Source organism: Tinamus guttatus, unplaced genomic scaffold, assembly GCF_059628265.1.
Source record: "Tinamus guttatus ecotype Peru unplaced genomic scaffold, ASM5962826v1 Tinamus_guttatus_pri_ptg000749l, whole genome shotgun sequence".
Taxonomy (NCBI): Eukaryota; Metazoa; Chordata; class Aves; order Tinamiformes; family Tinamidae; genus Tinamus; species Tinamus guttatus.
The window spans coordinates 1,157,259-1,171,613 of record NW_028289283.1 but is presented as its reverse complement, the minus strand read 5'-3'; the positions used below and the strand labels follow the sequence as shown (position 1 = coordinate 1,171,613).

Below are 14,355 nucleotides of genomic sequence, written 5' to 3'. Positions count from 1 at the left end.
AGCATTCATGTCATCAATCAGACCACAATCAGCCAATGCCTTATGCCATTCCAGTGTAATCAGGAGCTAAACACACAGGAAGGGCAAAGCAGAGGCCAGCTGTATCTCAAGCTAAGTGTCCTGCAGGAACCACAGCCTCACCTTCACATGACCTGCCATCAGTTGAAAGTTTGAATCCCATGGTACAAGTGCAGTAGTAGGAACCAGGGGTATTCTCACATTTGTGTGCACAAAGTCGGCCTGGATAGCGTCTGCATTCATTGATATCTGCAAAGATAAATATATACAGAGATCTGTGTACTGGTTGCTTTCCCTGCAGTAGTATTTCAGATAAGAAAGTAGTCATAAAAGCTAGATTTTTATTTTCCAGATCTAAACTTTATACTTGAGAAAGGAGGACTTGAGCTAAATGCTAATTTAGAAGCATCCTAGTGCATAATTGCCTTAGACATATACAGAAGAAAGTTGCTTTGATCTTTCAAAGGAATGTTTTGCTGTAGGTGCATATAAAAGAATCACAGAAAACAATTACATGCTGTCTCACAATCTTACCTTTTAAGAGGATAACAGATAACATGTTGACAATACTAATACAGCTTCCTTTGAAGTATCAGCATGTCTTTAATATAGCATTAGATTTATACAAGTCACAGAGTAGTCAGTTTTAAATTCAGATGAAAGAGGCTATGCAGAAAGCAACAGCATTCTTTACATAGGATCATTTTTTTTAAAAAATGCCATTGGTGCATGTACCTCAAGTCAATAGGTACAACTTACCGATACAAGTCCTACTGATGACATCAAAGGAATAGCCAGCTTTGCACTCACAGCGGTAATTGCCTGGGGCATTTATACAAACATGTCCTTCTCCACATGGCTGAATAGAGGATGAGCACTCATCCACATCTGAAAAAGAGAGGTGATTGAAAGTACACTTATGAGCATGCAAGTTGAGATAAAAGCAACACGTAAACTCTTAGCTCAGCTGCATCTTTTTGTGCCCCTTCTATCTGTAAAACAAAAATACGAATTCTAATTGGCTGATAAGTGCGTCATGGACTTCCTTCAGCAGTAGCTATAAGCTGTTTTGAAACAGCAAGCAAGATTTCAACCTAGTTCCCAGCTTTAATAAGGTCAAAATCACAAGTCCAAACTCTTCTTTATAAAACAGGTATATCTTAGATATCCTGTTGATGTTGATGGATTGGGAGGGAAAAGAAATCAGGAATCAGACTATCTTTGGAGGAAATGAGATACAAAAATATTTTATTATGCACACAATATTCATGGAATAGATCTTTGGCTCGTGCAAGATGTTCTGGGTACACAGTGTGTAATGATAACTATAGCAAACACAAAACTGACAAAAGCTATTTAAAAAAGAAAACCCTGCAAATGCATGCAAAAATACCTCTCTGCAAAAGTCACCTTAGTTGAAGGCCAACCCAATATATATATGCCCTTCAGCCTTACTTGAATAGCTTGTGCAAAACATAAGCAGTAGAAGTCCAACCTTGTGTCAGACCTCATACTGTGACTTCAAGCCACACAGCATAGTTTCAATACGTCAGTATCATCACAGATAATGCCATTTGGGGGGATGATTATCAGTTGTCCCTTTATCAGAATACAGAGATTTGTGAATTATTTAAAGGACATAGAAATGATCTTTGCCATTCTTTACTTGCTGGGACCAGCATGAAAGAAAGAACAGGATCAAGAGTTGATGAAATTGATGAATAAGAAAAACCTGGGCAAAGCGCATGAACTGGTTAAGATAGACAATATATTTTTTTTTTCTTCAAAATTGTTACTTACCTACGCATCTTGTTCCATCTTCATTGAGATGATAACCTCGGCCACAACTAGGTGAGATTCTCTGGCAGGTGTATGAGCCATCAGTGTTAATACATACCTGCCCAGCTGGGCATGGCATGTTGGTGCTCAGGCACTCGTTGATATCTAAAAGAACGCAAACAATTCTGTTTGACTATCCACTGTCTGCAGATGCTTAAGGAGAGATGCCATCCTTGCATCCTTCAGCGTCTCAAAAACTGAACCCATAGGAGAACACAAACCCTTGTGTCATTAGCTTCACCAATATTATGCTTCCAGGGTGAAGATCTGCAGATGAGTGAAAAGCCAGATTCCACTGCAAACTAGTGGAAACTGGGTATGGAATTGGCATTTTTGGTCACAGTGAATGAACTATTCTGTATCAAGTACTTGTATATGTATATTTGCACCAACAGACGAACTATAGCTCATAGGTGTTCACTATGCATACCTTATCTTATGATAGACTGTCCATGTAAACATACAAGTATTTGAATTATATGTTCACAAATTAAGCATCTCTCTACAATCCATGAGGAGTTTTCACACTTCTTTCCCCTCAACACCACATCCAGGAGCATTTGATTCACAGCATGCAAAATCAACTAATTTAATCATTTTGGTAATTATTTTGAGCAACTGCACTTCAGGGGCCATAGCTACTGTTGCTGCAAATTGGTGTTGCTTCACTAATGTCAGTGCAGACACACTGATTTGTGATGGCTGTTGACATGGCTCTTGGTATGTCAGAAGCCAGTCTTCAAAGAGTTTGTGGTGCTCAAGCACTGAGCTCCCTTCATTTGATAGAATGCAATTTTGTTTTCTGCCCCAGTGTTTCCAGTGTCAGATTTCAGCAATATAGGGTATGATACGGTCAGGAGCAGGAGAAGTTGATGATATGCTACAATTGGCAGCTTCTGCTGCTCAGCCAGTTCCACAAGGCCAGAACACGCTATGCCGTCGGGGAAATTTAAAGTTAAGTTGAGACTTGAAACTACTCCTCCAGGGAATAACTGATAGATTTGTAGATTGTATTAGACAATTCCATTCAGTGTCTCCTGAAAACCAGTAATTCTAACAGATTTATATAAAGGTTTTAATTCTCTTTTACAGGAGCCTCACAATAACTTGACAAGTCTTGGAAACAAGGCATTTACTCAACAGATCTTAATCAGCCTTTAGCACAAAACTCCCCTCCACACACAGTGTATTATAATTGGACTATGATTCTCAAACATAGTAAGACTCTTCATAAACTATAACCAAAGGCAATGGGTTTAAAAGACCTATATATCTTTACAACAACTTCATACATTTAGCAACAAACTGTGTTAAGAAGGATATCATAAATTAACAGTTTTCTCTACTAAATTTTATCTAATTTGGATACCATTTGGATAGGATGAGAGGAAACATATCACTATTTTTTAAGAAATTCTGTTTTGGAAGTACATCACAAAGTACATGACATGACAAAGACAAAATCCCCAAAAACTTAAGGAAAATGTTCAAGTGCCCAAATCTCATTAAAAATACAGCCCTAATACTTAACCATTTTATTTAAATGGTATTCTTCTATAAATTTTACATGTGGAAATGACCCTACTTTTAAGGGCATACAAAAATTACGCAGCAGAGTAACACATACGTGCATACAGAATGACTTGAGAAGCTCAGAGCTCCCTCACTGAAATGATAACTTATTTCACAGACAACTCTTAAGTATTCACCAAGATAAGAGTATGTCTTACCGATACAGTTGCCTAGCGCATCTTGTATAAACCCATTCATGCACTGTAGCTTGGGTCGGCAACGGAAAGATCCTGGAGTATTCTGACAGATAAAATCGGGGGGGCAGTTATGAGTACCAGTCTCACATTCGTCAATATCTGGTACATCACAAAAAAAAATTGTTAGCAGGAGTTTGACAGAAGCTTTTTTATCACATCTAAAACATAAGACAGTTAAAAATATCAGACAGGTTAATCCTTAGTCTACTTTCATGAAAGGTAGTTCAGTGAACCAGAATCAGTCTGATCCACTGCCTCAAGAAGAAACTCAGTAAAAACAGGCAGAATATGTTTTCTTCATTGTTCTTTATTAATATTATAAAATTTGCACTAAATTAATATTAAATTAACATTATAGATGCTGAACATTTATAATGCTATTGCATATTTAATTCTCAAAATTAAATGATTCAAAATCACTATAGCATACCTGAAGCATCATGTTCAGGAGTGTGCTTATACATGAGGTCAGCTTTGAAGTCAATAAGACTTAATTATATGTTCATTTTGTAATTTTAACCTTGGGTCATGGAGACACTGTTTATTTCTCTTGCAAGTGAATTAACTAGCTTGGACTCTCATTCATATTAAGGCCTCCTTGCACTATTCTGCTTGAAAACACACAGAAATACGATCTCTGACCACTTTAACGGTCCTCTCAAGTTCAGTATAGATAATAAGTATTTGCAAATCAACTACTGTTCAGACTAAGCAAACTATGGCTAACCAGGTTCCACCCAGGAATGTAACCTTGTCATACATAAAAACTAAAATTTCATGTTCGTCACATTGTAATGTAATAGGAAGACATCTCTCAAAGCTATTACTGTGCAGAAACTTTCCAGCAATAGGAAGCTTCAGTTCATCTATGAGATGAAGATAACAGAAGTCACAAATGCTTTTCTACAGAGCTCTGAGAACAAAATAATGAGTCCGAAGCCTTTTTAAAGTTTAGCATGAGTCAATACTAAACTGGATTAAAAGCAGTAGCAATTTATATGTTGTGCATAGCAAGGCAACTATGTCTGTGTCATTTTTAAATGCTTTATGTCGTACAGAGCATTTAGAAACATAAACGAAGATTATGCATTTCTACTTTCACCACTGTCAACATATAATTTAAAATTAACAGCGTTTACATATCTTATCCAGATAAGAAATTACTAGCATTAATGGCATGCATAGTTTAATGACTGCATTCCGAGTTTTTTCTAGTGGAGAAAGACTGTTAATACTTGTTGCTATTTGTTTGCCTTAAACTGATGTCGTTCAAATTAGCAGAAGCTGTACTTCAAAAGCATCAAAATTAGACCATAATACTTTGAAAAATAAAGTCTATGTTCTATGGGTTTATTTCAGAGTTTGTTGTGGAGGAATGGAGAGTTCCAATCTATTATACACCTCTGATCATTTCTTACAATAAAAACTTATGTAGAATTTCAGCTGAATTCACTTACATAGCTGATCAAAATTGCAGCGGATCAAACCTGTTTAAAGCCAATTCTAAGCTTTGGAGGATACATTTGTTTTGTAGTGGAAACTAATTCCACATCAAATAGGGTTTAGGTTAATTTTAATAGGCTAATTTTTGTCTGTGCAAAGGTAGCATGTCTGCTGAAGCTATGGATGCACATAACAGCATATTTTGAGCTAGATGAAACCTGAAGTCAGCCACTCCTTTAGTAGAAAAAGACTTTTGTTTTCAAACAAAAGAAAAGTTTTTTAATCTTTTTCATTTTAAAATCATTAGGAATGTTGTGATTAAAATGCAAATTCCTTTCTAACAAATGTAAATCTCCTGCATAAAGACTTAAAAATCAGACTAAAAAAAAGATTTTAAAATGCATCTGCAAGAGCATTTACAAATGAAATCCCCTGGTCATACCACCTTCCACTCAAGTGTGAAGTGTGAAAACTAAATTCCTTCCACTCACAAGCCTAATCTGGTATCTGCCAGGTAATAGGTAGAAAACTACTGTCCCAGAAGTACTAGCACGGTCTGCATGTCTCCATGGAACTACAAATGACACGTGTATTTCCCCAAAACATAGAAGAACAGGACACAATGATGGATGCATTCTTTTATGTATATCTGGAAAGCTAATCTGTCTGCCCACAACGTACCTTTGCAACGACTGTCATCAGTCAGCTCATAGCCAGTTCCGCAGCTCGTGTCACGTTGACAGCGAAAGGATCCTAGTGTATTGACACAAGTTTGCCCAATCCCGCAGCTATGTGCTCCAGTTATACATTCATTAATATCTAGGGGGGAAAATAGAAAATGAAGAAAAAAAAAAGAGAGAGAGACTAAGGAACACAAAATGACTGGGAAGAGAGGAGGTCAAAAGCAAGGCTGTGGGCAAATCTTCAGCCACTAATGACCTGTATTGGTAGAAAAAAAATATGGATGTCGTCTCACACTCACATAATCGAGGCATGATTGGTTGCTCTTTTCTTACCTCAAAATGTTAGCAAATAAGAACATTTTGATCCCACTAGTAACAATAGTTAAGAATGCTGATTCACTGAACTTTACTAAAGAACAGAGGGAAGTTGTACAGGTTAATAGCAAAGGGGTATGACCGCAAAATCTCTGGCTGGTCCTATAGCAGGTGATTCAAGTGTTTTTATGAACAAGGCAAACTTTCAGAAATTCTTCCCTTGCTCACATCTGGCTTAATGATTCTGTGAGCCACAGGTTGCAACTTCCTTCTTTTCAGCTACCAATAAGTATTTCATGATTTTTTTCATTTTCTTTTTGAATCCATCAATACACCCAGCACCTACAATAGTATAAGACAGTGGCTTTTAGTTTAATTCTGTGACACATAAAAACGTTCTTCCTTTGTTTATTTCGTATTTTGTTAGTTTTAAGCTGACCAATCATTAATACCTCTTTTATATTTTTAAATTTTTAGCCAGAGCTACTTTAAGGTAGACTCCCTTTTCAGTCAATGAGAGAAAAAGGCAATCCTAAGGAGTAATGCTTCCCATCCTGGAACTGATACTGAAAATAGGCGAGATAGACTGTGCCCTGGAAGTGCCTCTTTCTCTTGATGAGCAACAGAAAACTGACTAGCTCACATGCAGAAACCACATTATACATGCCTAAAGTTAAGACTGATGAACCCTATAGCTGCACTTAAGGTCCCTTCAGCTCTTGTTCTAGAAGAAACTGAATAGTTCTTCCCCCTTGACTATTTCCATGCTGCTCATGAAATCCAATACTTTTATCCTATTTGTCAGTCATTTCCTTACTAAGCTGAAGAACTTTACTCCATCTTTCTTACCAATTCTGATTTACTACTATAAAATGAAACAGGTATTTTATTGTTTTTACTCACAACAATAAACTCAAAAGATCTCCTGCCTCTTCAGTCTAAATCCTCCATCCGATTTAATTTTTTAACTCCACTTTTCCACTACTGTCAGTACAAAACTGCTTTAATGGTCTTACCTCCCACCCCAGCTAATACAATCAGCCATATTATTCTCTCTTTGGTCTGCATCTTTTCTAGATGCTAATAATAATAAATAAAAATGCTGATAATCAAGGCAGTGATTTTATTTCTTTTACCTTCACAGTTGACACCATCTGGTTGAAGCTGATACCCAACAAAGCAGGAGCAGACATAACTGGATCCTGTATCTCTGCACTGCTGAGAGCAGGGACCTCCACCTGGTTGGGTATTTTAAGAAGCGTTATACAGTTAAGAGGCTCCTCACAGAAACTGACACAAACTAGTCATCTGCAGTATGAAAAGTAAATAATTGCACACACACACACACACACACACAAAACACATATGCACATACACAAAAGGAGGCTAATCATAGAAAGAAATGTCTGCAGTTATTGGAATCTTGGAATATTGATCTCCTTCTTTTGTTGAGGAGAATGTCTGGCTAGACAGTAATCAAAAGGTTCGAGATGAGCCCTCTTAATGTGGGCAAGTGCAAGTATGAAACCTAAAGCTGACCAGTGAATTACAGAAAAACATTTTTTAAATAGAACAACTCCTAATGAGGACAAGGACATAAATACACCACAGAAAAACAGGTCTTGGGACACAGTAGTGGCAAAAGCTGTGTTCCTTCCATGAGAAGAAGGAACTAGCTTTGTGACTGGGAGAGGCTTATGGCTGGGATAGACAGCTACCAACTTTGGAGCTGCTGTTAATAATGTGAACTCCAGTCAGTCATATCAAAACCTGCCTAGGAAGTATGAGCTTCCTCTGGTGAACACTGGAAACTCACACATAATTTTAGCATGCAGAGATTATCAGAAAATATATTGCAGGCAGAAACTCTGGCTTTGAACTCATCACACCAATCCATCTCTTGCCAGCAAGCAAATAACTGACAAATGCAATGACTGATTGCATAAAGAAATAATGCTAGGGAAATACATAACACATTTTTTTATGTCGTCTATTGTAATTAGCAGTCGGAGACAAGAAGGAGAGCCAGTGCTGGCTTTGACTAGCTAATGACCTAGTAGACATTTCTAACCTCTAGACTGTGATAGATATACAACTTGCAGCACCATAAATCATCTCTCAACTGGAATATAAGTTTATTAAATTGATTTTATCCTAAATACATGACTTAGTTCTGAAATGCTTGTAGAAAGTAATAAATCACTGCTCTTTAAGTTTATAGACATGTAAATCGCATGTGACAAGCAGTAAATCAGACTACTTAGCAGAACACTATCCCAACAACACATCCAGGAGACAGAGCAGGCCACTTTTCTGCCTTTTCTTCAAGTGGTGCATCTCAAAACGAAACAAGTCTCATTTCAAATCCAGTCTCCCCTATCATCTCAAGTGTTAATCGTCGCGCTGTGAAGAACCAAGAGTATTTGATGGGTCCAACTGGGTAACGACTGTGAGGTCTTATCAACTAGAGATCAAATAAAAGTTAGATGTGCAATCTAAGCTTTGATTGGGTAAGGTGAATTCCACCATGGAAGACAGTGTCTTTTCTGTATATAAGAATTATTAAAGCAACACATGGCCTACTAGGATCCTCATTCTATTTATTTTTACACACAGCTAGCCTAGGCAACATGTTTTAGCTAATATCTAGGTCTAAACTTGCTAACTTTTATTGGATGGAATCACAAAAGAGCTGGCTAATAGGACTAGTCACCTGGCTTACCTCTGCAGCCATCATGCAGATAAGGATCTTCTTGGTCTAGTTCCTCCTTTGAAATTTCAGCTAAAAAGAGGAGAGAGAGGCATTAGAGGAGAAAGTACTTTTCCTCTTGCAGTGAAAGACTGCCTGCTTGGGAAGGGATTCAGATCATGGTTTTGGATGAAGCAGGACAAAATTAAGGAACATTATTTACATATTTTACAGTTATTTCACGCTTAAATTTGATATTCAAATGCATATGCCCACCAGGCATTTTTTATCTGACTAATTCAATATGAAAGTGTGATCACAGATTACATATGGGCTAAAATCTTCAAGTGCAGGTTCTTAATGTTAGGCTTTTAACCACAATTTAACCTGATTTTCATAAGCCTTGCTGTTGAGACATACTTGGCTTCCACTGACTTTATATTTACTTGGGATACTCACAGTTTTAATGAAAATCAGATTAACCTCAGTTATTTATTCAAACTTCACTCCAAAAGGAACTCCACACCCAACTTTTGGGCATCTTTCAAATGTACTTGAGACACTTCAACTCAGAGAGTTTTTATCACTGGTACACTGAGGGCAGAAAAGGGTAGAATGCACTACCTGAATCCATTACTTGCCCAAAGAACTGGCCAATATCCTACCCCTCATCCCTGCCACTTTGAACTCAGGGGAAATGTCAAGTTGGTAGTAAGGGGTGTAAAACACCAATCTCAAAAGACTGTGGTTATTGAATCGTGGTACATCATGGATGTACCCAAGCCCAGTCTGATTTTTGTGGAACACTTTGGGGACACAGTATCAGAGGTTCCTCTTTACTCAGCCAATAAAGCATCATACAGAGGGTCAGAGTGCCTCATCTGGTGAAGAAGCCACATGCCTTGCATGTCTTACTATTAACAAACATGAAGTGCTAACCTAAGAAATGCCTTCCAAAACAGAGACCATCTGATTTTCCATTCATTATTTGGAAATGCGCCTACTCATGCTGCTTGCTTTGCCTGTCTACAGGTAACTTGTATTGATGCTAGGCATATTTGATATATGTTCAAACACCTGATTATTTCTTAGCTTAGTGATGAAAACATTGTTGTTATTAGATTGCTGAGATTGAACCCATCTTTGTATTAATGTTTTACTTGTGCTACTTACCCATAGAGGTAAGTGGGAAAATACTGTACAAAATACCTTCATCCTTTTTAGGAGCATCATCAATGATGGACACATCAGTGCCTTCTTGACCCTTCACACAGCAAGCTCTGAATACAATTCCACACTGGTATCCTATCTTCAGGTTTGGTTCACAGCTCTGTCCCTGAACTTGAGCAGTCTTTCCCAGCAAACAACAGTAACAACATTTCTGTTAAAAACAAAAAGGAAAGGTGAAATCCTAACCCTGAACAAATCAATGCAAATGCTGTCAGTACTGTCCATACTGCCAGCTCACCTAATGAACTGATGGAAAATTTTCTGCATAATATTTATGTGCTCCTGGTGTACTTAAGCTCAGACTTTCTAATGAGTAGTTGAGTTTGTGAGTTCTGTATCTGGCCTGCACAGAAAAGATGTAAACCAAAGCCAGAACCTGGATACAGTTCCCACAAATACTGTGTATATGTGAGTGTGTGCACACACAAGTGTGCCAGTACAATGAGATCAGAAATCAGAACACACCTGGAACTGGATTCCTCCCTGCCTACATGCCACATCTTGAAACACCAGCAAACTGTGGGGCTTTGTAACACCTTGACTTCCCTTTTTGTCCAGATTAATTAAACAGGGAAACTTCCAGTGAAGTGCCTCAGTTTATGATTAAAATACCTTCCCAGCAAAAAATATTCAAAACTAACAGACAAACAAGCAAACAAACACGATCCATCATAAAATTACTGTGAACAGGTCGTAAAGAGGGAAAATATTCTATTCCAAAAAAACAGACCGCATGGTCAAACACTACTCGGTACTTAACAGCATCGAAGTCCTTATGTGGCACCCAGGGGTGAAACAGGACCCACCTCTTCTAGACCTTCTTGACTATGTCCCAGGAATACACGGCTGAAGTGAAAACAGGATAAGGTAATTTCTGTGTAGCTTTCATTTTACTTTAAGTTGAGGAGCTATTGATCAGTTATTCACTTTCTTCCTTGCTGTTAGAAAGCAGCAAAAATGTTTGGGTCTCTGAAACTGATGTCTGCCAACTGCTACTAGAATGTAAAAAGCAGATTTAAGCTTTTCTTGCTATTTCTATTATACTTCAGGCTTTTTTTTGTTTGTTTGTTTGAAGAAAATATTCTTCACCATTACAAACAGCAGATGGAATATAAAATAACAAAGCATTGAACTAAACTTCTTTAATTTCATGAAAGGAAGACCGCAGTTAAGTCTCACTACTTTGAGATTTACACCTCTCTTCTCAATTTCCCTTTATAAGACATTATATATATGTCTCTGAAGTGTAGTGAAATCATTTTTAAAGCCTAGAGCAATATGAAGATAAAACAATTTTTCACCTTTTTTCACTTTGCAGAAGTTGAAGCTTCATAAAGCACACTATTGCCTTTTACATATGCAACTGAATCTTTCTCCTGCTGTAAAATGCTATGTGACAAGAACTCTTCCCTCCCTGCCAGTGCTGGGGTCTTCTTTACATGCCCCCACTGTTATTAAGACACATATTTTCCCTTATTATCTACTATTTGATGGAACAGTTCGTCACTACCCACTTATTTAACTTGGTTCTCTCACTATATCCATGTGATGGCTGATGCTTTGGCTTCATCTCTAACACATCTAGGAAACTTCATCTTCTCCGGATGACTTCTGAAATAAAGACATGATGATCTCTTCCAAGAATTGCAACATTTCTGAGTATTTATTCTGTCTAACATGTATTGTTTTCCTGAGGCATCTTTCTAAATATTTTTGACATTTGGTCTAAAATTTTGGTGGATTTCCAATTTTCACAGCCATAAATTAGAAGAAAAGAAAGCTTGCATATTTCTGATAACCAAATCTTATTTAAGTTACTGAATACAGCTGATGCCTTGCCAAATTGTGACATCATATCTTTCTGAATATCCTCCCTAGCTTGTACTGTAAGGCATATGAATTGACTTGCTCACATTTCTTTGTCTTATCAAACAAACAAAGCTCAAATAAGGAGGTACAGAAGTTCTCTGACTTTTTTTTTTTTTTTTTTTTTTTTTTTTGGGTAAAGAATGGTCATCTTGCTGTCTTTGAGGTGCTGAAAAATCTTTTATTCTTTATCTCAACCAGGTGGAGCTAGCACTTGAAAACTGTCTCCAGCTAACGTAAATCTCCAGGGATAGACCTTGCTATGCCTTGCCACGTCTGTGAGAAACTACATCTTCATTCGATGTAACTGTATGCTCTGAACCATTTGCTCAAACCTGTGTTTAATGTGCATGATAAATTTAGATGAAACATCTTGATATTGATAACAGTTTATGTAGATACATCACAGCCAAATGGTCTAAAGTAAGAAGAGATGGAAAGTGTCAATGTTATCTTAATTGACGCTTCTGACAGTCCTAAAGGCTAAGAAAATTAAAGAAAAAAGAGACTCAGATGGTGATGGATAGTCCTGTGGCCGCATCACCCAGCCTGGAATCTGGAGACCTGCATGCTCCCCTGAATACCTCACCTGTGAATTTGGAGTCACTTATTCTCCTTTTGCCTCAGTTTGCCCACGGTGGAAAAGGAATCAAAATAACATAGCAGTGATAAGTCTAGTTTGATTTATGGTCACAGAACACTGTTATTCTGAGATACAAAGCACTGCGTCATGACAACTACTACTATCACAGTAAGATTAATCTCAATATTTGCTTTTTCACACCATTTTTTTCAGGGCTGTTAGGCTGTTCTGAAAGACACTGACCTCTAAGGTCAGAGTGCTGTCTAGACTCCACATTAGCTCAGTTCTTGATGTGTTTGCACATTATTTTCCAAGTGGTTTCCAGCTGCCTGTAGGCACGTTCTGATCATCCATCCATTTGCTAGAAACATCTCTACCCTTAATGGATGGTACTACAAAACCACCCAGCATTTATTACTCATTCTCACTGCTTCTAAGTCTTTGCTTCTGAAGTGATCCAGATAATAAATATTTTTCCTTTGCCTCCTCTCCAACATTAGCAAGAGCCCATGCAGTTGTAAAGCTGTGCTTTGATCTTTATCTCATTTTCAATCTTCACTCTTCCCTTATATTGTCATATACCTTGTCTTCTCACAAAAAGGGCCAAGCATAGGAAGGCAAGCACATACTGCATTTCATACTTTTGTTTCAAAGTGAGACCTTTGCTGTACTGCCCTGGGAACTGGGGTTAACTAGCTTGAGCGGAAAATGAGATGTTTACCAGCGTGAAAATGAAGCTTGCATATACGCTTCAGACCACCAGCAGTTACATGTCTAAAGATGTATTTTTAGTATCATTAAGATGCATCCCAAATGGCTTTCATCAGTAAGCTCTCTTAATTAGATAAATTTCATCAGAACCCTTCATTACTTCTGTCACCAGGTAAATTATAAAACTCAAGGATGAATCATTTATAAACAGTGTTTTTGTGTTGCTGTCCACAAGAGGTCTCCCATTTGCTGAAAACCACACTAACTAGCAGATGTTAGGAAAAATAGCCTGAAAAACAAAGCAACTAATTCAGTGGAAATGTTTACAACTTCTGAAGATCTGGACAAGGGTAAAAATATATTCATAAGTCCAGGGTAATAATGTCCTTTACAAAATATTCTTGACAAAATGGGAGAGGTAAGGGCAGATCCTGATCTCTGGAAAAACAAAGTACTTATGACAGACTTTTTGGGAAGATATCCAAGCACTTTAAATAAAGTGAAATTTCTCCCCATTTGCAACTTTGCTGTGGCAGAAGCTTTCATATCACTTTTTCTGAATATCCTATATCAGCAACAAATCTGGAATTTCATTACTGTCCTTTGAGGAAGACTTTCAAGATTTTAAATGATTAAATGGGCATCAATTTCACATCCCTTTTTTTTTTTCTTTTTTCTTTTTTTCCAAAACAAGAAAAAATAGGCTTCCAAACAACTGGGGGAATAGAATTATGTCCATGATTATCTATGCCTACAGCCTGTAAAGGCAAAAGCTGAAATGACTGTATTCAGAATATGGCCTTTTTATCTTCTTTTCAATTGCATGTTTGGGATTTGACAGAAAGGTTAGATGCCTTATTTGCTGCAAAGTGCTGCAATTATTCCGTCTAATCACTAAATCATTCTTACTGCTTCCTTGAAGGCACAAGAAGATCCAAGAGATTTCATATGCTACCTAGACCAAAACAAAGTGTACCATGTGCATATCCAAGCACATGTGAGATGGGCTAGATGTGAAAGCTAGAGTTTATTTGTCACTGCAGGGAAGAGTCACCAGATATGGTGTATGTCTCAGCGTCAGGGTCATCAGATTCAAAATACATTCAACAAAAGCAATGATAAATTATTCACTAATACCAGATCATGAAACATTTATATCCATCATGGATCAAGGACACTTTACAAAGATATTCCTGCTGCTAACCCAGT

General features: G+C 37.4%; 1 protein-coding gene across 1 annotated transcript in view; it reads right to left on the bottom strand.

The window, feature by feature from the left end:
- The window catches only part of FBLN1 (fibulin 1), a 68,496-nt gene that overhangs the window by 32,796 nt on the left and 21,345 nt on the right, over positions 1-14,355 (bottom strand). The window contains exons 4-11 of the mRNA XM_088537357.1: positions 9,966-10,137; positions 8,790-8,849; positions 7,204-7,305; positions 5,751-5,888; positions 3,588-3,725; positions 1,819-1,962; positions 778-906; positions 142-267 (exon numbers count right to left, since the gene is read on the bottom strand). Coding sequence (XP_088393483.1) covers positions 142-267; positions 778-906; positions 1,819-1,962; positions 3,588-3,725; positions 5,751-5,888; positions 7,204-7,305; positions 8,790-8,849; positions 9,966-10,137 — 1,009 coding nt within the window. The remainder of the gene's footprint in view (positions 1-141; positions 268-777; positions 907-1,818; positions 1,963-3,587; positions 3,726-5,750; positions 5,889-7,203; positions 7,306-8,789; positions 8,850-9,965; positions 10,138-14,355) is intronic.